We start from the raw sequence: 22,421 nt of genomic DNA, 5'->3' as shown, positions 1-22,421 counted from the left end.
ACAAACACCATAGGGTGTTTTATGGGACTTTTCAGCATTTAACAAACAGTGATTTAATTATAAATTCCAAAGTCTATCCTCCTAAATAGTCGTACAAGGAGAAAAGTCAGATAAAATGCTTCTTTGAAGCTGCCTTCTGAGTGCTATAGCTCGCCTTGCTGAAATATCCTGGGAGACACTGTCCAGAAGAAGGATGGTTCTTCACTCCCACTCACAGTACAAATCAGGCCGGCATTTTGAAAAAGAGACAGGTTTATTCATCCCTTCAGCGTTAGATGGCTTGGTTCCCTGCAAAATTTCACTTTTGGTTATTAAAATATTCACTGTAGGAAACAAATTTGTAACCCATTTCTCATATTACCTACACACAGAAAAACAAAATCTGATATCTCAGGGTTTATTTGCCGAGGGCGCTTCCCATAAAAGCGAGTGAGTATGCATTGGGAAATTTGTCTGGTTAACTCCTTATGGATAAACGTTAGTCACAATCGTCCCTCCCCGCCCCCTCTTCCCCGACTCTCTCGCCCCCAGCACCCTCCCCACCTCCCGACTTCCCGCCTCTCCAGGGCTGGTGACCTAATAGCATTTTTCTTCGTGCATATTTTGGCGTCGCCCCACGGCCTGGCTGCCTTCGTCTGTCTGAGTCTTTTGAAATTCCTGCATGTTCGCCCCAGATTAAGCCGAGTGTGTCTCAGGATGTGTGTTCCGTTTTGTTCTTTCCCCTTAACGCTGCCTGTGCAACGTGTCTGGGGGGAGGAGGACAGGACGGGGAGGGAGGGGCAGAGGCGAGGAGCTGTCCGCCTCGCACGTTTCCAATCGCATTACGTGAACAAATAGCGGAGGGGCTGCCGGGCCAGAACTGCTTGTGTAACTTTGCAAACGTGCCAGAAAGTTTAAAATCTCTCCTCCTTCCTTCACTCCAGACGCTGCCCGCTCGCCGGGGCCGCCGCGCCGCTCCCCGTCGCTTTCCAGAAAGAAGGACTGGGAAAAAGGAGCCGGGCGGGTGCCACGTCCCGGCAGCCGCCTGTACCGGACGAGGGTCTGCAGCCCACCGTTGGCGTCGCTCGCTGGGGACTGAGTTACCCGCGCTGCGCCCGCCTCCCCGGTTGGAGAGTTGTCCCTCTCTCTCACGTTTGGGCCCCGTTTTTCTGGTCTCCGAGCTACGTCCTCCCGGAGTGGGGACAACCGAGCAAAGGGAGCGATGCGCTTCGCCTGGACCGCGCTCGTGCTCGGGCCGCTGCAGCTCTGCGCGCTCCTGCGCTGCGCCCAGCCGGCCGCCGGCCAGCAACAGCCCCCTCGCCAGCCGCCGGCGGCCCCGGCCGCCTGGCGCCAGCGGATCCAATGGGAGAACAACGGGCAGGTGTTCAGCCTGCTGAGCCTGGGCTCGCAGTACCAGCCGCAGCGCCGAAGGGACCCGGGCGCCACCGCCCCGGGCGCTGCCAACGCCGCCGTCCCGCAGCCGCGCACGCCCATCCTGCTGCTTCGCAACCGCACGGCGGCAGCACGGGAGCGGACCCCGGGCTCGTCGGGGGCCGCCGGCCGACCCCGACCCGCCGCTCGCCACTGGTTCCAAGCCGGCTACTCGCCGTCCGGGGCCCGCGACGCTGGGGACTCGCGCGACGGCAATGGGACGGAGCCAGGAGAGCGCCCGGCGCTCAGTAACCTGAGGCCGCCTAGCCGCGTAGACGGCATGGTGGGCGACGACCCCTACAACCCCTACAAGTACACCGACGACAACCCTTATTACAACTACTACGACACGTACGAAAGGCCCCGGCCTGGGAGCAGGTACCGGCCCGGATACGGTACCGGCTACTTCCAGTACGGTAAGGACCCCCAAGTCGCCCGAAGCAGCCGGGCACCCCTTCCCCAATTCTGGCTCCCCGACGTGGCTGCCTGGGCGCGGCAGGCCTGAGTCCCGCAGATCCGATCCCTCCCCCTGCGCCTGCAGAGGCAGCCCTGGAATCTGGTGCAAACCGCACTCCCAGCCCCTCCTGCTTTCTTTCCACTTTGCTTTGCAGCCCAGGGCGTCCCGTTCTCCTGCTACCCGCAGCCCGGTTGGGAGAAGGGTGAAGGGTAAGGGGCATGGAGGGACCCAAAGCCGGGGAGTGGGGGTGGGGGGCTGGGTTGTCTCACTGCTACCTCTCCCCCTGCCCCCCCCCCCCCATCGCCTGGTGACGTTTAGGTCTCCCGGACCTGGTGCCAGATCCATACTACATCCAGGCTTCCACGTACGTGCAGAAGATGTCCATGTACAACCTGAGATGCGCAGCGGAGGAAAACTGCTTGGCCAGGTACCGACAAGGATCTCCTTGGCCTGGCTACATGCACCCGTCTTGGTTCAGGCGCTGCTCAAGTGCCTGGTTCCCACAGCTCTTGTTCCATGCAGACAAGAGTTGGGCAAATGGGGCAAGTGGAATGCGGAATGTGGTCTGCTGGGCATGCTGACCTGGATGGAGAGTGTTTAACATTTTGAAGATGTCTGTGGGTTCTTCTGTCTTTCAAACTCTGCCACAAATCAGGGAGGTGGAGCAAACCCTTACGGTGGAGAGTTGGGATCTCATGTTCTTTTTCCAAGATCCTCATACTTTGGAGCTAAAGAACTGTACAATAACGTGGAAAAAAAATATTGTAACGGAAGAGCTTGTTAATATCCCCTTAAAAAACGGAGGGCTAACTTGCTCGTGTGGCAGCCCTCAGAGCAAAGCTTCGGTTTTCTTCTTTTGTTTAAGGCCACAGTTTAGCTTCATTGTTTTGGTATTACTTCAGCCAGAATAAGCCCGAGCAAGAGCTTTGTTTTTGAATCCGTCCTAAAATAAAATCATAGCAATTTGGGGAATGGAATCCTCTGACTTTGCCGCTGGGAAACCAGCAGAGGGAGCAAACGATGTTTTGATAGGTCTCATAAAAAAACTGTTCAAGTGCAAAGTGAAAATATTCAGTAGTATTTGAATATGTATCCACACAACATATATTAGAAGGAGCAAAGTAATGTTGATCTGTTCAGCTGGATCTTTCTCCCACTTTGACCCTCTGTAACTGTCAGGCGGAAGGAAGAGAAGAAAACCAAAGTTACCATTTTCATTCCTGAGTCTCGCATCACTTACTCCGCTGCTCTCCCTATGATATTATTACAGTCATGCCATTGTTTTGCAGATAGCAAAGTTACAAAATTATTTATCTAATCTGGGTGTATGCTTTTAGAATTATTTCCTCACTTTAAGAAGAAACAATGTTAAATTCAAAATTCTTTAAAAAAATTTTTTTAAGTTTATTTATTTATTTTGAGAAAGAGAACAAGCAGGGGAGGGGTAGAGAGAGAGGGAGAGAGAAAATCCCAAGCAGGCTCGGTGGGGTCAGCATAGAGACCAATGTGGGGCTTGAACTTAAGAACCATGAGATCACGAGCTGAGCAGAAACCAAAAGTCGGGACGCTTAACCTACTTAGCCACCCAGGTACCCCAAAATTCAAAGTTCTTAATAAGGGCATACTTTTTTCTTTTTTTTTCTTTCTTTTTTTTTTAATTTGCAATCATTTCTACTGATTCATGTGGTTCAACAAGAACTGATTACAAATACAGAATTTACTGATCGCGCATACACATTTAATGCTGATTTTGTTACTTTTTTTTTCACTTTTTAACTGCAGATGTCCCTAGTTGTCATGCATTTACTCATTCCACAAACATTCACAACTGAGATCGGGCCACTTGCCAGGCACCATTCTGGGACCCGGGGATTCAGCAGTAAACAAAATAAGCAAAATGCGCTGGGCTTTTGCAACTGATAGTCTAGTGGGGGGTGGGAGGCAGTCGCCATTATAAACTGGAAAGGTTTTGCTTGTACTTTGTCTTGAGTTAATATCCTGTGGAAATTAAAGTGCTTCCTTTTTCAAAATCACAGCTCAGCATACCGGGCAGATGTCAGAGATTATGACCACAGGGTGTTGCTGCGATTCCCCCAAAGAGTGAAAAACCAAGGGACGTCAGATTTCTTACCAAGCCGACCAAGATACTCCTGGGAGTGGCACAGCTGTCACCAGTAAGTGGATGGGCCTCCTGTCACCAGTAAGTGGGCGGGCCTCCTGTCACCAGTAAGTGGACGGGCCTCCTGGGTACTTGTGAGTTGTTTTTTCCTTTTTCAGGTGGTCCTGGAGGTGAAAAATGCCAAGGTTTAGTTTTTATAGAAGAGGGAGAACACTGCTGTTGGGTATTTCACATTTAGAATTTTCTCTGTGTAATGTGACATCATCAAGGGAATCTGTATTTAAGAAAATACATTAGCTACAAGATCCTTTTATCTTTTAAAATGGAAACTCTAAGTCCAGCTGATTAAAACTGCTATAGGATACAACAGTGGGCTTCATGAGAATTTTATTCCAACATACTACAGGTAAGATTTCTAAAAACAACAATAACAACAACAAAAAACTTGTTAACAACAGCCAAGATCATCTACAGTAAGATAACATTTCAGAAAGACCGCAAGTTGTTAGTAGAAGGATTTATATGCCAATTGCAAAGAAAGAGATGATATACTCCATGAGGTGACAAGGACTGACCTCTGTTTTACAAGGCCTGTATCAAACCCAGGGTAAATGCCTGTTCTGTCCTGAATTTAAAGATCCTTACATTAGGCAATTCTATAATTCGCCTTGGTAACTTGCCCAGGTATTTAATGACAGGAAATTCTGAAGGATGCCCCTTAAACCTTCTGCAATTTGAACGTTTTTTTTTTCTCGTTCTTTCCTTCTGTGAGAAGATAAACAGCTCAGCACCTTTCCTTTAACAAGATGAGAAAAACAGATATGAACACCCAATTTTCTGATCAAGTAGAATTATTTTATTTATAAATAAAAGTTTACACTAGTTAAATAACAGTGGTGGGGAAAACACACCATTATTTCTCCTTTGTATTTGAGTAAAGGTTTTAAATATGTGAGAACTCACTTTTTTAAAAACTCACAGAAACCTCCCAAGAGTGCTCTTCTTTTATTTGGAATGAAACATGAGTACTGGCAGCCAAAAGAAATATACTAGAGAGCATATGGCAAGGTCTACTTAAACACAGATAGTTTAATGTCTATTTCTATTAAATATTCAAAGATGAAACAGGGTATAATAGGAAAGCAAAATGCTCAAAATAAGTCTGTTTTTCCTAAAAGCAAAGTTAGATCGCTGTCCCTGGGGTGGGGAGGGAAAGCTAGCATGAATCTGGCTTTAAGATAAACTTGATCTTGGGGTGCCTGGGTGGCTCAGTCAGTTAAGTGTTGGACTTCAGCTCAGGTCATGATCTCGTGGTTCATGGGTTCGAGCCCCACGTCAGGCTCTGTGCTGACAGCTCAGAGCCTGGAGCCTGCTCCAGATTCTGTCTCTGTCTCTCTCTGCCCCCCCACCCACTCGCACTCTGTCTCTCTCTCTCGAAAATAAACATTAAAAAAAGGTAAACTTTATTTCAATTTCTGTAAGTTTCTTTTTTTAAGTTTATTTACTGTGAGAGAGAGAGAGAGAGAGAGAGAGAGAGAGAGAGAGAATCCCAAGCAGGCTCTGCACTGTCAGTGCAGATCCCGACATGGGCTCACAAAATGTGAGATCAGAGTCGGATGCTCAACCCACTAAGCCACCCAGGCACCTCAAACTTGATCTCAATTTTAATGCGAAAACAAGTGTGGGAGGCAGTGGGGAATTCATCTAAAATCCTCATGGCTTTCTCTGTATGTTCTGTCTCTGTGTTGTGTGGGACATCAGACATTACCACAGCATGGATGAATTCAGCCACTATGACCTACTCGATGCCAGTACCCAGAGGAGGGTGGCTGAAGGCCACAAAGCGAGTTTCTGTCTTGAGGACACCTCCTGTGACTATGGCTACCACAGGCGATTTGCATGTACTGCCCACACACAGGTAGGTTGGCTGCCTGAAATCGGGAACCCACAGGGGGTCATCTGGTCAGGATGGAAAATAATTGGGAAAAGGAAACTGGTGGCTTGGTGATCTGAATTATTCTTAAAGCATTTCCTCATCACAGAAGGTCAATGTGCATGATCGCTATGCTCCACGATGAAAAGTAGTGGTTTAGCCTCTGAAAAAATCCGAATGGTTTCCAGTATCTGCACTCATTCTGTATTCTGTAACTGGCTTGGTAAGTAACTGTGGAAAAGACACCTCTGTGTTCTCCCCTTCAAAACCATTCCTCCCTCCACCTATTAAGTTAGCAACAGAATGGTGATTGGGGCTCGCCAACAAAGAGAAACCTGTTTCTTGAAAAGCTCCTCAAAATCAGTCTCTTTTAAGCATGAAAATAAGAATAGAAGGACACAGTTTCTTTCTCCACGCATATATATTTAAACTACAGTATAATTGATGTCAGATGTCCCTTGGATGGATTTTTAAAAATAGTGCTGACCTCAGCAGTGTGTATGCCTTATAACGGGAAAATGTGTGTCAGTTAAAAGCCAGGCCAGTATTTCCATAAGAAGCCCTCATTTGTAAAAGGACATTATAATTTTACTCTAGCCGGAATCTTGGCAAGGAGTAGTGAATGTACATCAGGCAGGGCACAAAGGGATGAGCAGCTGGTATCTTGGGGAGTAAATTCTAGGGCTGTGGCAGGAAGCTTTTTGGTGACCTAAATGTCACCACTGCTTCTTTCTCTGAGCTTAAAACACCATAGCAATTGGAGGAGGCAAAACGTTCAATTCTACATGCCCTGGAGGCAGCACTTATTGTTCAAATAGAAGATGTAACCTACCCACACATTACACATATGTGGGCAGAGAGGTTCCCTTTTCATTCGGCAATCTCCGGCCCCATAGTAGCCGCCTGCCTATGCACGGCACCTGGAGTTTATTCCCTCCATGTAGGAAAAGAGGCGCTCTGGAAAGCTCTCTGTCGACATATTTGAATTTAGGTCTGTAGGTATTTATAAGACTTCTAGTCTTCCAACTCCTTGGGGTGACCCCATTTCATTATTTATGGTAGCTTTCTCATCAGTTACTTTCCATGTTGTATGTCCTGTTTAAACACTGTTCACCAGGTCTTGTATTACAAGTGATTTTTGTATTCGTGTTTTTCACTAGACCGATGTTTCTTCAACACAGACTTTATTTAAAGGGAAAAAAAATTCTGACAAAGCCCCAATGATAACTTAGACTAGTTGTATTTTAATGTAGTTTAAATGTACCCAAACATAAAAATAGATATAACTTCCTTTTATCTATACTTTCATCTAACTTGTAAGTTCTTAGATAATAAATTTACATGTTCAACACACATGAAACTAGAAACAGTTAAATTAACTTCATTAATTTAATGTAACCAATGGTTCTCTTTTGCTAAAACCAAACAGCGAATTTAGACAATGTTGGCTAAGGTTCTACGTTTCATTTGTGTTTACAGTTTGACTTTGAATATGTGAAATGCCTGTTTGTTTGTTTTTTTTAATGGCCTTAAAAATTCCTGTTCTTGGTGTGGTAGTTCAAATAATCAAAGTTAATCACTTAAATTCTGCCAGCTGATGTACCAGTTTCAGAGCTCTTAAAGCTCTTTTGGTAACAAGGTGATCTTAAGCACCAAAGAAATTTTGGGTGCTGAAATTCAGTGGCAACAAGGAGTTAAAATGATTCCAACATATGCTTTAAAATTTAGTATTCGGATGAAAATATAACAGTTAAATTTCCTCAAGAAGGGGCTAATCGCATCAAGAATATACCTATGGACTCCAATTTGAACAGATTTCCCTAGACTGTAACATTCTGGAGAGCAAGGACTGTACCTTATTGGAATTCTCCTCCTCCAGGCCGGTAGAAGGCACTCATTTCCTCATTGAAGTGAATATCTTAGCAACTCGAGTGATGTGGTATTCATTCATTGAGGCATACATTCATCCCTTTAATTTAATAAAATATTTCAGTGACAATGTGAGAGAGAGGGAGGGAGAGAGAGAGACAGAGAGAGAGAGAGCATGAATAATGTGCTGGTTAAGAATAGGGATCCTGGACTCCTGAATGCCTAAACTCAAAACCATCTCAGCCACTTACCAGCTATATATCCTTGAGTGACTTAATTGACCTTACAGTGCCTCATGTTCCTCATCTGTAAAATGGGGATAATAACAGCTCCTGTACTCCTGTAGTTGTGAACATTGAATTTATAGATGTAACATGTTTAAGATTGGTCCTGGCACATGATACATACTTCATAAATGTTAGCTACTCAAAAATGTAACATAGACACCACCCTAAAGGAGCTTCTAATCTCTAGTGAGATAAATTGTTATACAGTACAATTATAATGTAGAGCATGAGAGCACAAACACTATAAAATCCAGGCACTCAGAGTGAAGGAGGGTAATTCCAAGAGAGACTGGAAAGGCTAGTTGAGCTGAGGTTGTGTGAGTTAAGGGGATTATTACATGGCCTTTATCCCTGAACTGGTGCTATTCTAGAATTTTGGTGGAGGCCTGTCCTGTCACTTAGAGTGTATTTATCACTGGTAACTGATGACACGTGCAAGAAGCTAGATGTACTACTACTTATATTAGTCCTGTGTTTTTTTAGCTGGAGGTTCTATAAGGCTGGGTAATATATACTTCTCAAAGGAAATGTGATAGAAGTGTAGCTTTATGTCAAACTCTTAAGTAAGTACGCACTTAAAATTTAATTTGCAACTACTAAGCACATTCTTTAACATGTTCTAACCTTATACCATCTTTTTAAATAATCTTTAAATTTTCTTTCTTCTAGGGGTTGAGTCCTGGCTGCTATGATACCTATAATGCAGACATAGACTGCCAATGGATTGATATTACAGATGTAAAGCCTGGAAACTACATTCTAAAGGTAGAGAGACCTTTGAAAATAGAAACCTGCAATTTATTTTGATTGCAACTCAATGGACCTCCCCTTCTGAATCCAATGTTAAATAATCACAACCCTGCAAGCAATTATATATCTCATAGGACTATTTCTTTAAAAAGTGTTTTTTTTTTTTTTTTTTTGAAGTTTATTTGAGAGAGAGACAGATATTCTGGTAGGGGCAGAGAGAGACAGAGGGAGACGGAGAGAGGAGGAGGGAGGGAGGGGGAGAGGGAGAGAGAGAGAGAGAGAGAGAGAGAGAGTGAGAGTGAGAGGGTCCCAAGCAGGCTCCACACTATCAGCACAGAGCCTGATGTGGGACTCAAACTCACAAACTGTGAGACCATGACCTAAGTGGAAATCAAGAGTTGGACGATTAATCAACCGAGCCACCCAGGCACCCCAAAATATTTTTTTTAAATGTTTATTTTTGAGAGAGAGCAAGAGAGAGAGAGAGAGAGAGAGAGAGGGAGCGAAAGCGAGTGAGCAGGGGAGTGGGAGACAGAATCCAAAGCAGCCTCCAGCCTCTGAGCTGTCAGCACAGAACCCAACATGGGGCTGGAACCCTGAGCCCCAAAGTCTGACCCTTAACCAACTGAGCCACCTAGGCATACGGAAATATTTCTAAACCAACATACGTATATGAAAAAGTTATTTTAAGAACTTCAGTGAAAAATATATGGCCGTCTTCTGTAACTTCTCCAGAGTTTGACCACTTGCCTCACTTTTTAACCCCCCGCCCTGCTTGATGAAGTTGACGCATTTCCTTGTTGTAGCCTTGTGGAAATAGGAAGCTATTAACCAGCAAACACTGCTGATGAAATCTGAAATACGGATGATATTTACATTGCCTAGGTCAGCGTGAACCCCAGCTACCTGGTGCCGGAATCAGACTATTCTAACAATGTCGTGCGCTGTGAAATCCGCTACACGGGACACCATGCGTATGCCTCGGGCTGCACAATTTCACCGTGAGTCCTAACTGCCTAGCTTAGTTGATTCTGTTCTCAAAGCGTTTTAGCGCACTGACAGGCGTTATACATGTGTCTCTTTCTACTACTACTGCAGCTTGCCTGGAAAGCAGTCTGTGCTATCCCGTGATTAGAGCTGATCTTCCTTTAATGATGGTGGAGAAGGGGGAGGGCAGATGTCCTCTGGTTTTTATCATCCTAAAGCTGAGTTTGCAGGACAGGATATACACACAGAACAGACTGTTTACCCGCAAAGCCCCTGGGGCGGATGAATATGTAAAACAGGCCATATGCAGTGTGGGTGACCTTGGGGGATCCCAAACAGTTGGATTTCCTCAATCTTCACCAGAGTCCATGAAGCAGCCCTGAAGAAATTCCTAGAGTTCTTTAAAGTACATTTTGGAAATCACTGCCTTAAAGTACTCCACCGAAGAGGTCAGACCGCCTGTTCTGTACAAAACCAAGATTTTACAAATTTGAGTTCTAAAACCACAATTACTAGAGAAATATCCTAGGAAGGGAGGCGTGTGTGGAAGTTCCTGCACACTTTTCCTAGCCCCGAAACTCTTCTTTGAATGCAAGCTCAGAGGGACTCCCAGCACATAAATATTAACAGGGGTGGTGCTGTGATGAAAGTAACTGAAGGAAGGTTAGGGAGTTTGGCCTGCTGGTCTCTGCCCTGCACGATCCCTTAAGCCCTGCCTGCTCTGGCGGTACTGGCTTAAGGACCCAAACCATCACCTGTGTGACCTGGGAGTGCTACATTCCCAATCATACAAACACCGTTGGAATGATACTGAAAGTGTCCAGGTGGGAGAGGCACCAGTGCCACTGGGCCACGGTAGAAACGTGTCACAGAGCTGCACTGCAAACTCACACTTAATACCCCTTTCTCCTTGATACACAGCCCAGGACAGTGGTTGGTTGGCCCCACGTAAGTCTGTGGTTTGCGGGATTTCCCAGACCTACCCAAACCCAGTTGTGCAGGCTTTCCCCCACACCTGGGCTCCTGGCCAGAGGAGGTGCGGGGTTCAGAGCAGCCCACGTTCCATGCTCTGGGCCGTGCGCTGTGGCTCAGGCTGTATTCACCTGAGAGGGAGCCCTTTCCTTATTCTGTAAGGGAGTCGAGCCTGTGCTTTACAAACGGCACCACGGCTTTACAGATACATGCAGCCTAGGATGGCACAAGGACGGCACCGAGAAAAGATAATCAAATGTATTCTTGGGAACATGCCCACAATGCAGAAAACCTGGCTGGGCATATGGCCCATATTGTATGGAGTTCATCAAAGGATAACTGAAAATCCTTAGCACACCAGTGTAATTAAAAGGAAAAAAAATATGCTTATTTTTGAGAGAGAGACAGAGCACCGGGGTAGGGGCAGAGAGAGAGGGAGACACAGAATCTGAAGCAGGCTCCAGGTCTGAGATGTCAGCAGAGCCCAATGCAGTGCTTGAACTCACTCATGAACCGTGTGATCATGACCTGAGCCAAAGTCGGACTCTTAACCAACTGAGCCACCCAGGTGCCCCCACATCAGTGTAATTTAAGCTAAACTAAAATAGCGTAAAATGCATAGATTAATTAATTTCTCTCAATTTTTATGATTCCTTATTTACTCATTATTTGTTGGCATTCTTGCTTTTGCACTGCGGATTCACTGAGGTCCTAAACTAGCTATTAAAGACTAATGCAAAGATAAATACGGTTTCTAACCCTTTACTGTGTGCCCTTGGAACTGTATGACAGGAATTCTCAATTACTTTACATGTGAATCTGCTGTGTAATGTCTGTCTCCTATCTGTCCCGTCATGGCTGGGACGCAGTCTCTTGTCCATCACTGTATATACCCAGGTACAAACCTGCCACCAAGTAGCCTCTCATTCAATGCTTGGATAGGAGAGAAATGACCCTCTCTTTCAGGGAATTTAGGATGTGGAATTGAGAGGCTCAGAGAAAGACACATAGAACTGTAGGAGAGCTACACTCTGAAAATTCCACAAGGGGTAAAATAAAATGCAGGGAAACAGAAGGATCTCTGCTACAAGCCAGGTGACTTTGCAGGTACAAAGGCTGAGCTTGTGCTAAGAATGGGTCTGGAGATGTGACTGTTGTAGCACAGAGTGTGTCTTGATTTTCATCAGTAGAATCTATTGAATTGGTTATCGCCAGGTGTTTGAAACAAATAAAAAACCTTTATATTGCTCCAGCACAGAGTTGTTTTATTTTTCCTTCTTTCTTTCTTTCTTTCTTTTTTTAAACCAGTTGTCATTGACTGTAACTAAAGTGCAAGACTGGTTGAGGTAAAATTTTAATAAGTAGTATTGATCAGATAGATGGAAATATGAGAAGGTGAAATGATCTACAGTGATATGTAATCAGATAACAAGATGGTACTTCTCGAGGGGTGGATAATAATGGGAGATGTGCAGAGACCTTGACTCGAGAGAGGAAGCCTTGCCTTCAGATGAATTATGCCTGCCTCCTTTGTTAGGACTTTTGCTTCTGGTCTCCCTTGCTAGGGATAAGCATTCAGAGGAAGGAGCCATCTTCTCGAGCTGAGATTCAGGACTGGCTTTAGGAAAGAATTTGAACTAGGCCTTGAAGGTTGAAGAGGACTGAGCTGCAGGGGGCAGTTGGGGAAGGGCATGCCAAGAGGAGTTAATATCACTGGTCCCCCCCATAGCAGGAAGAAACTGTAGGGACAGATTTGGAAAACCAAGTCTTCTTGTGTGGCTAAGGCATGTGTTTCATGGGGTTAAGAACTGGGCTAAAAGGATGCTAAATTGGGACCAGATCAAAGGGATCACTGAAGAGGAAGCCAGAAAGTTTGAACTTCATTCTGAAGGCCATGGGGAGTCTTTGAAGTTCCTTGATCAAGGAGTGTAACTTGCCTAAAGCCATGGGGTCAGTCTGGTGGCTTGTAAGTGGCACTGCACCTGATTCCCTTGGTAATGTTATAGTACTTTTTTAACTTTAAAAAAAATAATTTTTAAAAAATGTTTATTTTGAGAGAGAGAGAGAGTGAGTGAGACTGGGAGAGAGAGTTCATGCATGCATGCACATTCACAAGCAGGGAGGGGCAGAGAGAATCCCAAGCACAGAGTCTGATGTGGGCTAAATCTCATGAACCATGAGATCATGACCTGAATGAAAATCAAGAGTCAGACACTTAACTGACTGAGCCACCACCCAGGAATCCCTACCGTTTTTAACTCTTTAAAGACATATCATCTCTCGGTTCACAGATTGTTTTTCATGCTAATCAAACACTGGAGAGTATTCCACTGGTGTGTAAAAACTACCCAGTAAGACAGGGTATGCCTTTGATATAGCCTCTCTCCCTCATTGTCCTCACTGTAAACAAAATGTATGGACCCAGTGACTGTGGCCCAGTTCAGTTTTATGATACTGTGATTAAGTTCTCCACTCACAAAACTTAGTATCTGGAAATTGACGGTCTGTGACTTAAGACTGCTTATTTTCTTTATGTGGGGATCTGTGATCATAGTATAAATACTGTATTTCATTGACTGGCTTTGACCCTGTATCTGCCTATGAATGCATCATTCTACATCCAAAACTGTGCTGAGAGAGGAGTAACGTGGGACAGTGCAGAGGCCAAGACCCTGCGTCTAGGTGGACATACTGTACTTGCTCCCTGGAGTGAACTCATCTGGGCAGGGCTTCTGGTCCCATAAGGCCTGCTTTACTCTCCGTTCTTTTAGAGGCTGTTTCTTTTACCTCTACACATCAAGTCTGTAGATACCAGACATACACTTTCTATTAACAAAGCTACTAACAAAGTCACCTCCTTCAAATCAGTATTAAAAGAGTGTATTCATGGGTAACTTCATACGGTGACTGTTGCTTAGGTGGAGAGAAACTGCTACAGATTTTTTTTTTTTTTAAGGGTCAACTTTAAACGTGTCTACTGTACTCATTCATAATATTATCAAGTTAATAACTTATCTTATTTTGTTTTCTTAATCTAGGTATTAGAAAGCAAGCCAAAACTCCCAATGGATAAATCAGTGCCTGGTGTTCTCAAGTGGGAAAAAATAGATTAACTTCAGTAGGACTTATATATTCTCAAAAACAGAACAGAAAACAACAAAAGAATTTTTTTTTGGACTCTTTTACACCCAAGCACATAACTGGATTTTGGACATTTAAATTGGCATTATTTGGGACATTTTTAATATTATTATTTGTATTACCTTGCGAATGAACACAGTGTTTCCATTCTGTAGATGTACACGTGGCCCTTTCAAGGAAATCCAAATTTCTTAGGCTCCTTCAGAAATTACAGTGTAAAAGTGAAAATAACATTTCAGTGAATGAGCCAAAATTACTATGAACTGAGAATTTTCTTAAGTGCTGAAACTTCAGTAAACCATAGCAATAACTGGCTTGTATATGTCTTAGCATAGATCCGTTTAGAAAGGAGGTTCCTACTGTGCGAATAGATACGGACACATCTGGTGCTGAGGAAGGACCAAACATGTTACCATTGGTGTCAAGAAATATTATTATATAGCAGAGAAATGGCAACATATGTATTCAGATAGTTACATCCCTATATAAAATTTATGTTTACATTTTAAAATTAGTAAACTCCTGTCTTTCTGTTTAAGTGTACCATTTCATTCTGACTTAAGTCAGCTTTGTTTTGGAACAAATTAAGTAACTGAGCTGCCCAACTCCTGTCTGACATTCACTGTTGCTGCCTCAATTCTTTAATTTTCCTATGGGCAGAGACCTTTTAAGTGGCATTCTTAGAATCACCATTCTGGGGACTGGTATACGGAGGACGACTGTGTGAATGGGAAGTCATTCTGATGATAGATGTGATACATTCAGAGATACTATGTATGCATTTAAGTATATGGACCTATTAGCTAAAAATATTTTCCTTGTTGACATAAAAATCATAGAAACAAGTCCCCAAAACCACAACTGTCTCTCAAATACTTTAAAAAAAAAATTGATGAAAAAATCTTAGGATTTTCAACTTTTCTACATTTTTTTAATGTAGAAAATGAAGAATGCTTTAAAATGAAGAATGCTAAAAAAAATTTTTTTTAATTATCCAGAATAGAAAACATCATATCTGGATATAGGAACATTATCAGGTCATCCAGGAATCAATCATACATTTTTTTTTTCTTGTGTGTCTGAAGTGTAAACCAAATTAGCAAAGCATGTAACACTACATACTTGAGGGGTTGGTGAATAAGGGAAAGAGAATACTTTCTATACAACGAAGGGCTGTGCTGCACCATGAGACAGCTGTGATTTTATTTTCAAACTGTGAAACCATGTGCCACAACAAAATTTGGAAGATTCCTTTTTTTCCCCCCTAGATCCAAAAGGTGCAGAGAGAAATCAAATGACACTTTTAAGTTAGTGGTGCTCAGGCAGAAGTCTTCCTACGTGAACCAGTATTAAAATCTCAAGCAAGGGATTTCCAGTGCCAGGACATGTTTGGTAGAATTTAAAAGTGAGGTGGCATCCCTCACTGTTATGTCACGTATATCATACGTCATAGACTCGTAAAGTCAACACCAACTACTAAGAATCGTTCCCTACTCACTAGTGCCTAGCGTGGCAAGAGGGGCTAGAGATGGACCATCGTCCAGGCGCCGATGTGATCCTCCTCTACCAGGGCACACGCTTACCAACAGAGAATGCGGCTTGATAGAGACCCAGAACTTTTACTGAGCTAGTATCTGAGCTACGGAATAGCTTCTTTGATGTACCTCTTTGCCTTATGTTGCGTTTTTTAGTTTTAAGACTGTAGAGTGACCCTTTCAAATTATTATCTTTTCTAATAGAGATATTTTAATATACTTGCTTAAAAAAAAAAAACACAACAAAACTACTGTCAGTATTAATACTGAGCCAGACTGGCATCTACAGATTAAGGCCATTGAGATTCTTATCCTTGTAAAAATTATAGCATGGCCTTTGAACACATATGAGAAGACATTTACTATCATTCATGGAGCTTTCCATCTGTCTGTCCATCCATCATCATTTAAGGGCCTAATTACATGCCAGGTGCTTACATGCTAGGCCTTGGGATATTAAAAAACAACAACTGTCCCCTAACCTCAAGAAGTATTAAAAATGTCATTATCTCCCTTTAGGTCCACTTTATTTCATTTTTAACAACTATAAGTACATGTCTGAAATTTTTCTTTTTTTAGCACTATTATTTTTCATGACCATATTTTATTTTAAAAAAATAAGTTAAAATAAATAGCTATATGCATGTATGTGTTACTAATAATTAAAACTATGTTTTCAATCCTTGAAATGTCTGCCTCTTAAATATAAAGCCTACTATTTGGTTGATTTTGAGAAAAAAAAAGTTTCAATTAGGAGGCTAAACTTTCTTGCTTATTCCTTATGTAAATATTCCTTCCTCCCATTACCCTTAAACACTCCCGAATAACTCATAAGTATTGATTTAACACTCAATATTTTTGAACCTCAAGGGATCTTGTCTCTGAATAACCACAAAAATTCACATATAGTGATTAGCTGGTCAAAGTTATTCATTAATAAAATTTAAACAAAAAACATAATCCAGCCTTACCAAACTCCAAATAAAATATTTTTTAAAAAGGAGATAGAAATAATCCTAAGAATGTGGAGTGCTGGAAAGAGATTGGCTTTTAAACTAATAAAGACTCTGAAAAAAAGGACTAAATAAGAAAATAACTTATTGACTCCTTCCATATGCCATGTTAGTAGCCTCATAATTATTTAGACTGCAGTCTGCATTAAAAGATGTCTTGACCTTTGAGGCTAGGATTCAGTCTCCCAACAGTACTATAACATACGAATCCACAAGTATCCACAAGAATCCATTGCCTGTTTCCAGGAAATCTTTATATTTTTACATAGTAATTTTATCCACAATTTCTATCATCTAATTATTCACTATGTTTTGTTTGTAATAATGAACAATTTTTTTCTCTGTGAAATCTCATAGGATAATCACACTTACAAACATTTGTAACATTCAGATTCTGAAGGAAATGCAGTCCACTAAAATGATCATGGCACTGAGAATTCATCTTTAGCAAACTGTGTGAAAATATAATTTAAAAATACTTGTTTTGGTATTAACTATATAGTAACTGATAAGTAAAAACTGCCCCTTTTCTGGATTTTTTATGTTCAGAATTCATATTCACAATCAGCATATTCAATCAACAGCTCTATCTCATTCCCAACTACCCAAAGGCCTGGGCCACTTTTGAACACTTAAAGCATTTCATTTATCCTTCAAACCAGAATGGTGCTGAAATATTTCAACTTGAATGTAAAATGTATTAAGTCTTAGCTCACAAGATAGAAACATTTAATTAATATATAACTGCTTGCTATGAACTAAATGACATGTGATTTGGTATTGTAATGTTTTTGATGAAGTTTTAGTTTCTTCCAAATTTTTCAGGAATCCTATTTGTAAAACATCTGTAACTTTTTTAAAGAGCTTTTATTTTAAATGCCCAGACACTGGCTTTATATTCTTCTTTACATTCTCACATTCTTTTATTATATGCCTATACTATGATTGCAAGATTACGTAAAAATGCCTTGAATAAATGATTTCAAGTGTCTATAGTGGTCATTTGTTGTTAAATACAAATAAATGATATGATTTTCATTTTAGGTTAAAATCTTAAAACCATGACTATGGCTGGTGGTTTTGCTTAGTTGCCTTTTGTATTAACAAATTGTTTAACGAGCTCACATGGCTTGAAACCTGTTTCTGATGGATAAAAATGTAGCTGATGTTTTAAAAAGAAACTTGCACATGAATTGATCCTAACCTCTCTAAGGATGCACAGCAGGCATTATGAGAACAACCACACTCTGATTTATAAGAAATATACATGAGCATATATATACTGCTAGGGGACTTATCCAACTCAAGCTACAAATTATTTATATAAAGAGAATCATTGCTATCACAGATGTCTTATCTAAAGGTGTATCAGATTAGCCTGGGAGCTGATAACCTGGAAGGACAAACAGGCACCAAAGTGTGGACAAGTGCTTTGGAGGGACAATTTGCAAAATCAACTCACAATTCACCTTTAATGAGCTCTTGCAGGTAAAATGGATGTAGGCTTGTGGCCAGCAGGTTGCAGACCTGAGTAGTCTGTTCTCAGTGACACCACAAATTTCATGCTTCCCTTGCTTGCTCAAGGCAAAGTATCTGAACACACTTTCATTATTAATAAAAATATGATTTCTCTTATCTCATCAGTGGTCAGTGTTTTGAGTACTCTTCATTCAACCAAAAGCTCATGAAACAAAGACAGGGGAGAGTGGACCTTTCCTTGTGTTAGAAAAGGTGCCTGTCTTATGACACTCATTTATTAATATTTCTAATCCTTGCCACAGGTATTAGTAGAGGATTAACAGAGAGGTTGAATAACCACTTAAAGCATGTATAGAAGAATTCTAATTTTGCAAGATACTGTTACTCAGAAAGAATCACATAGAAAAATAGATATGGGAGATGTTATCTCTATGGTGGAGATTCCCAATACATATTAGCATATTAAAGAGTCTCAGAGATCCTGCAGTAAAGAAATCAATTTGTCTGTGTTATCCAGTATTTCTCACATTTGTTTTGCCACAAAAGTTTTGTTTTTTGGTTTTTTTTAAATAGCACTTGTTATTCTGTTAAGCCATTTATCTTGGACAACTCTGGCATATGACATACTAAGTAATTACCAGTTCATAAAAATGAGATAATTTATTAATTAATTAAAACAAATTGAAGAGGGCATCTTTTGGGATGAGCACTGGGTGTTGTATGGAAACGAATTTGACAATAAATTTCATATAATAATAAAAAACAAAAACAAAAACAAAAAACAAATATATGATAGTGATAGTATTTGGACTGTGGGACACAGAAACACTTAAAACCCACAAATTCATTGCTTGCCTTGCTTTCTAAAAACCTAATGGTTAAATAGGATCCTTTCAGTGGAGATCATCATTTCAGTCTCTAAACCATGTTCTGTTTTAGAAGGAAACATACATCTTTCCTATCTATCCAATAATTTGAATGCTTTAGATACTCCTCATTAAAATCTCTCCTCTCCCAGATATTAGTTGTTTATAGCATTCAGGGCGAATTAATCATTTTCTTCATGGTTCATTCATTTTGTATAGTTGAAATAATTTCATATGTGATAGCATCATTTAAGTAAATTTCAAGTAAATCTTAATATTTCTCAACAAGGACAGGGAAAAACAGGATTGGGAATGAATGACTTGGAAGGATATATGCATATATTTATAATTTGCTGCCAATAATTCGCTGCTTAACTATGGGTAACAGGCACCAAATCTGGAGAGAGAGAGAGAGAGAAAAGTCACAAACCAAAAAGTGAATGAACCATCAATACAATGACCAAGAATATGGACTGTTAGAACACTGCTAGTTTTCAGTAGCTTTACAGACCAAGTCAACTCAGCGGTCATGACAACTGTATGTACCAAGGACTAAGGACAAATATAATGGTAGAGACGGGTCAGAAACAACTCCTTTTTGCAAACGGTTCAAATAATATTGGATCTTCATTGCACTTATCTTTATTGAACGAATGCAGATATCTGGAGCCAATGTTACCAACGAGTTATTTGCAAACTAGTGAATTATACCACAGCAAACATCCAAGTCAACCATTTTTAGTTATTACAATGACATTATCTTTTTAGACGGATGGTATTAGGGAAAAAAAACCTTTTATGAGAATCTATAGCTAGGGTGCTGCTGGAGGTAACATTCATGGATAAATAAACAATCTGGTAGGTGTGATCACTTCATTTTTGTTTTAGTGCCCTTTGGTTTCTGGTAACAGAAACAGATCTCCAACTTGCTTAGTCCAAAAAGGAATTCATAGGCTCATGTAACCAAAAAGAGGAAAAGCAAAGTTAGGGTTTGCTGAAGGAGCAGCTGTTATCAGGAAATCAAACACCATCAAGGCCACATTCTTACTGCCTGTTCTCTGTTTATTTATATGTCAACTTCAGGCTCTCGGTTTTAGTTTCTTCATGAGGATGGAAACCTTCTTGCCTACAGATACAAATCTGGGTGCACAACTACCTGGCTCGCTGATCAGAAAGAAAATATCAATAACCTGTAGCTCAAGTTTGAAAATCTAGGGAAGGTATTTCCTAAGCTCAGACTCAGTCATGTGAATATTATGACAGGTCTAGGTTGAGTCAAGTGCTCTTTCTTATTCAATCACCAAAGTCAAGGATGAATCGTCAGGCAAGAGACCGGCTGCTCCCATCCAAGCACATGACTGTATTTTGGCTTTATGCGTGGGTGTGAAAGGAAAGTGAGGGAAAAGAAAATGATTGCTCCAGAGGCAGGGGTGAATTATTATGGGTACTGTCAATGAGAAGTTTACTGGGAGCCAGCAAACCACCCTATTTATGTCTAACAAAAAGATTAACAAAATCAACATCTATATGGTCCAACTCATGACCTTTTCTTCCAGCTAGTCATTCAACTGATTTCTGCGAAGACAATCCCATATTATCAGTATCTAAGGGCTGATTTTTCCTCCAGAAGGAAACAGTGCTGTCCTGCTCTCCCTTTCAACACTGCCCTTCCTCCCCTACTGGCAGGTCTAAACAACCTATTCACTTTCACCCCACCTTCTGTGTTTCATGAAGTCTTAGTAGGACATTTCAGGAGGGAGGCTTATCCTTACAAGTGAGAAGACTTTAGTTCCTTCCTATCCAAACACAGTGGGGTTGCAAAAAGGAGGGTGGAGTCCAAGATAAAACAGGAAAAGAACAAGAGGAAAAGCCATTCTTTTAAGGTTTTGCTCCCCCAGGTGCTACCCATTTCCAATGACCCCTCTCCCATCCTTCTATTTTCTTGTTAATCATTGAGCATCAGTGAGAGGCTGTCTCTGGAAGCAGTACCTTGGGGAGAGGGCATTGCACTCTTTATTTCTATTAGTTACATTGTGCTTTTAACACATTTACAGTCCCTGTAGCATGGGTACAGTTCAGTGGTGGAAAAAAGTCAGAGGGAAAACTCAGAAAAAAGCGCGGCAACATACCAGTGTTCTGGAATAACTGCAGTGGTATTGAGAGCCTTGGGTGACAGTAACTAGCAGTGAACTATGCTCATCTATCTCTCAATATTCACCCCATTCATTCTTTTTAATCCAGGATATAGAAAAACTGACGTGTGGTTGATGCTGGAGAGGCGGGGGTGGTGCAAAGGTGTGACAGCTCATCCCAGAGGTTTCTGAACCTGATTCCAAGAGCATCGGTGGTTCAGCTACATTTGCTTTGCAGATCAGAGATCTAAGGAGATGAGGTCAGAGGGATGGGAACAAAAACACACACATGGTGTGGCTTCTTCCCTAATTTAGGCAACCTGCTCTCTGGAAAATTCCCTACCAAGCCAAGATTGTGTCCAAGGTCCAGGCTGACCAGGGATGCTTTTTAGTCCACAGGGAGTTATCCTGTTATTGTTTCAGAGTTTGAGAAGGCTTATCAGGCGTGAGGCACACATAGCTTTATTCCCTACCCCCACCTCCCCAATTTTCTCAGGAGAATATTCTGTGGAAAAAAATGACATACTCTCCTTTTCTCTCTTCTCATGCACAGGATTTCACAATTTAGCTACAGGGGGTCCTCAGGGATTCTTTCTCAGTGATCAACAAGAGGCCAGTGTGAGTACTTTAACCTCAGACACTGGTCTCATTTGAAAATGCAAGGAAGAAAAAAAATCCAAGACTTGGGACTTTACCCTATCAGAATATTTTGGACCTTTACTCAAAATCAATATGTCCATCCTGTTTTAATGGAAATCATTTAAGTTCGTTGCCATTAATAAAAAATACCCATTTCTCACAGTTCTCTAATATCATGAAAAAATCGAGTTAGTATTCAAACTTCAAACACTGTCTCATGACTTGTTTCTTTCTTTTCTTTTTTTTTTTTTTGAGTTGGTTTATTTAAATCAGGATCAAAGAAGGACCACACATTGAATTTGATTATAATCTGTTTTTAGTCTTTCTTTTTAAACATCTTTTTTATCATTTTTCCTTTGTCTTCCTATTAATATGTATGAAAAAATAGGGATTTTTATAGGATACCTATTCTCTCAGAATTTTCTACATTCTAGATTTTGTCGACTGTATCCTGGTGGTGTCATTTAATCCACTCCTTTGTTCTTTGTATATCCTATAAAAATTCTGGAGGAGTGACCAGATAGGGCCTGGGTTTGATCTGGGGGAGCAAGAAGACTTGACAGGTGGTAGTGTGCCCCACACAACTGCATCCCATGAGGAAGCCCAGGATGTCCCCAGCTGTCTCTCTTTTTGTGATGGTAAGAATGATCTGGGGATTCAGTGTTGTCTGATGCATCCACTGTAAAATTCCCCGCCATGTTTTCACGCACTCATTTTAGCAGCCATTAATGATCACAGCTAGATCTATTATCAAATGACCAGAATCAGTGACTTTTTCTGAAGAGCTGAGAGAATTCCATAATGGCACGTATGGTCTCTCGTTTGAAATGAA

General features: G+C 41.5%; 1 protein-coding gene and 1 long non-coding RNA gene across 5 annotated transcripts in view; one reads left to right on the top strand and one right to left on the bottom strand.

The window, feature by feature from the left end:
* Positions 1-863: 863 nt before the first annotated feature.
* LOX (lysyl oxidase) lies at positions 864-9,830 on the top strand. Its single transcript, XM_049649086.1, has 6 exons — positions 864-1,826; positions 2,186-2,294; positions 3,904-4,041; positions 5,748-5,904; positions 8,745-8,840; positions 9,711-9,830. Exons 1-6 carry the CDS (start codon positions 1,202-1,204, stop codon positions 9,828-9,830), a joined length of 1,245 nt encoding a protein of 414 aa, XP_049505043.1. The 5' UTR covers positions 864-1,201.
* The window catches only part of LOC125935431 (uncharacterized), a 30,378-nt gene continuing 11,231 nt past the window's right edge, over positions 3,275-22,421 (bottom strand). For all 4 annotated transcript variants that reach the window (XR_007461670.1, XR_007461668.1, XR_007461669.1 and 1 more), the window contains 2 exons: positions 7,775-7,888; positions 3,275-4,150 (listed from right to left, as the gene is read on the bottom strand). This is a non-coding gene — a long non-coding RNA (uncharacterized LOC125935431). The remainder of the gene's footprint in view (positions 4,151-7,774; positions 7,889-22,421) is intronic.

Source organism: Panthera uncia (assembly GCF_023721935.1).
Source record: "Panthera uncia isolate 11264 chromosome A1 unlocalized genomic scaffold, Puncia_PCG_1.0 HiC_scaffold_17, whole genome shotgun sequence".
In the NCBI taxonomy this organism is placed as follows: Eukaryota; Metazoa; Chordata; class Mammalia; order Carnivora; family Felidae; genus Panthera; species Panthera uncia.
This window is presented reverse-complemented; position numbering and strand designations above follow the sequence as displayed.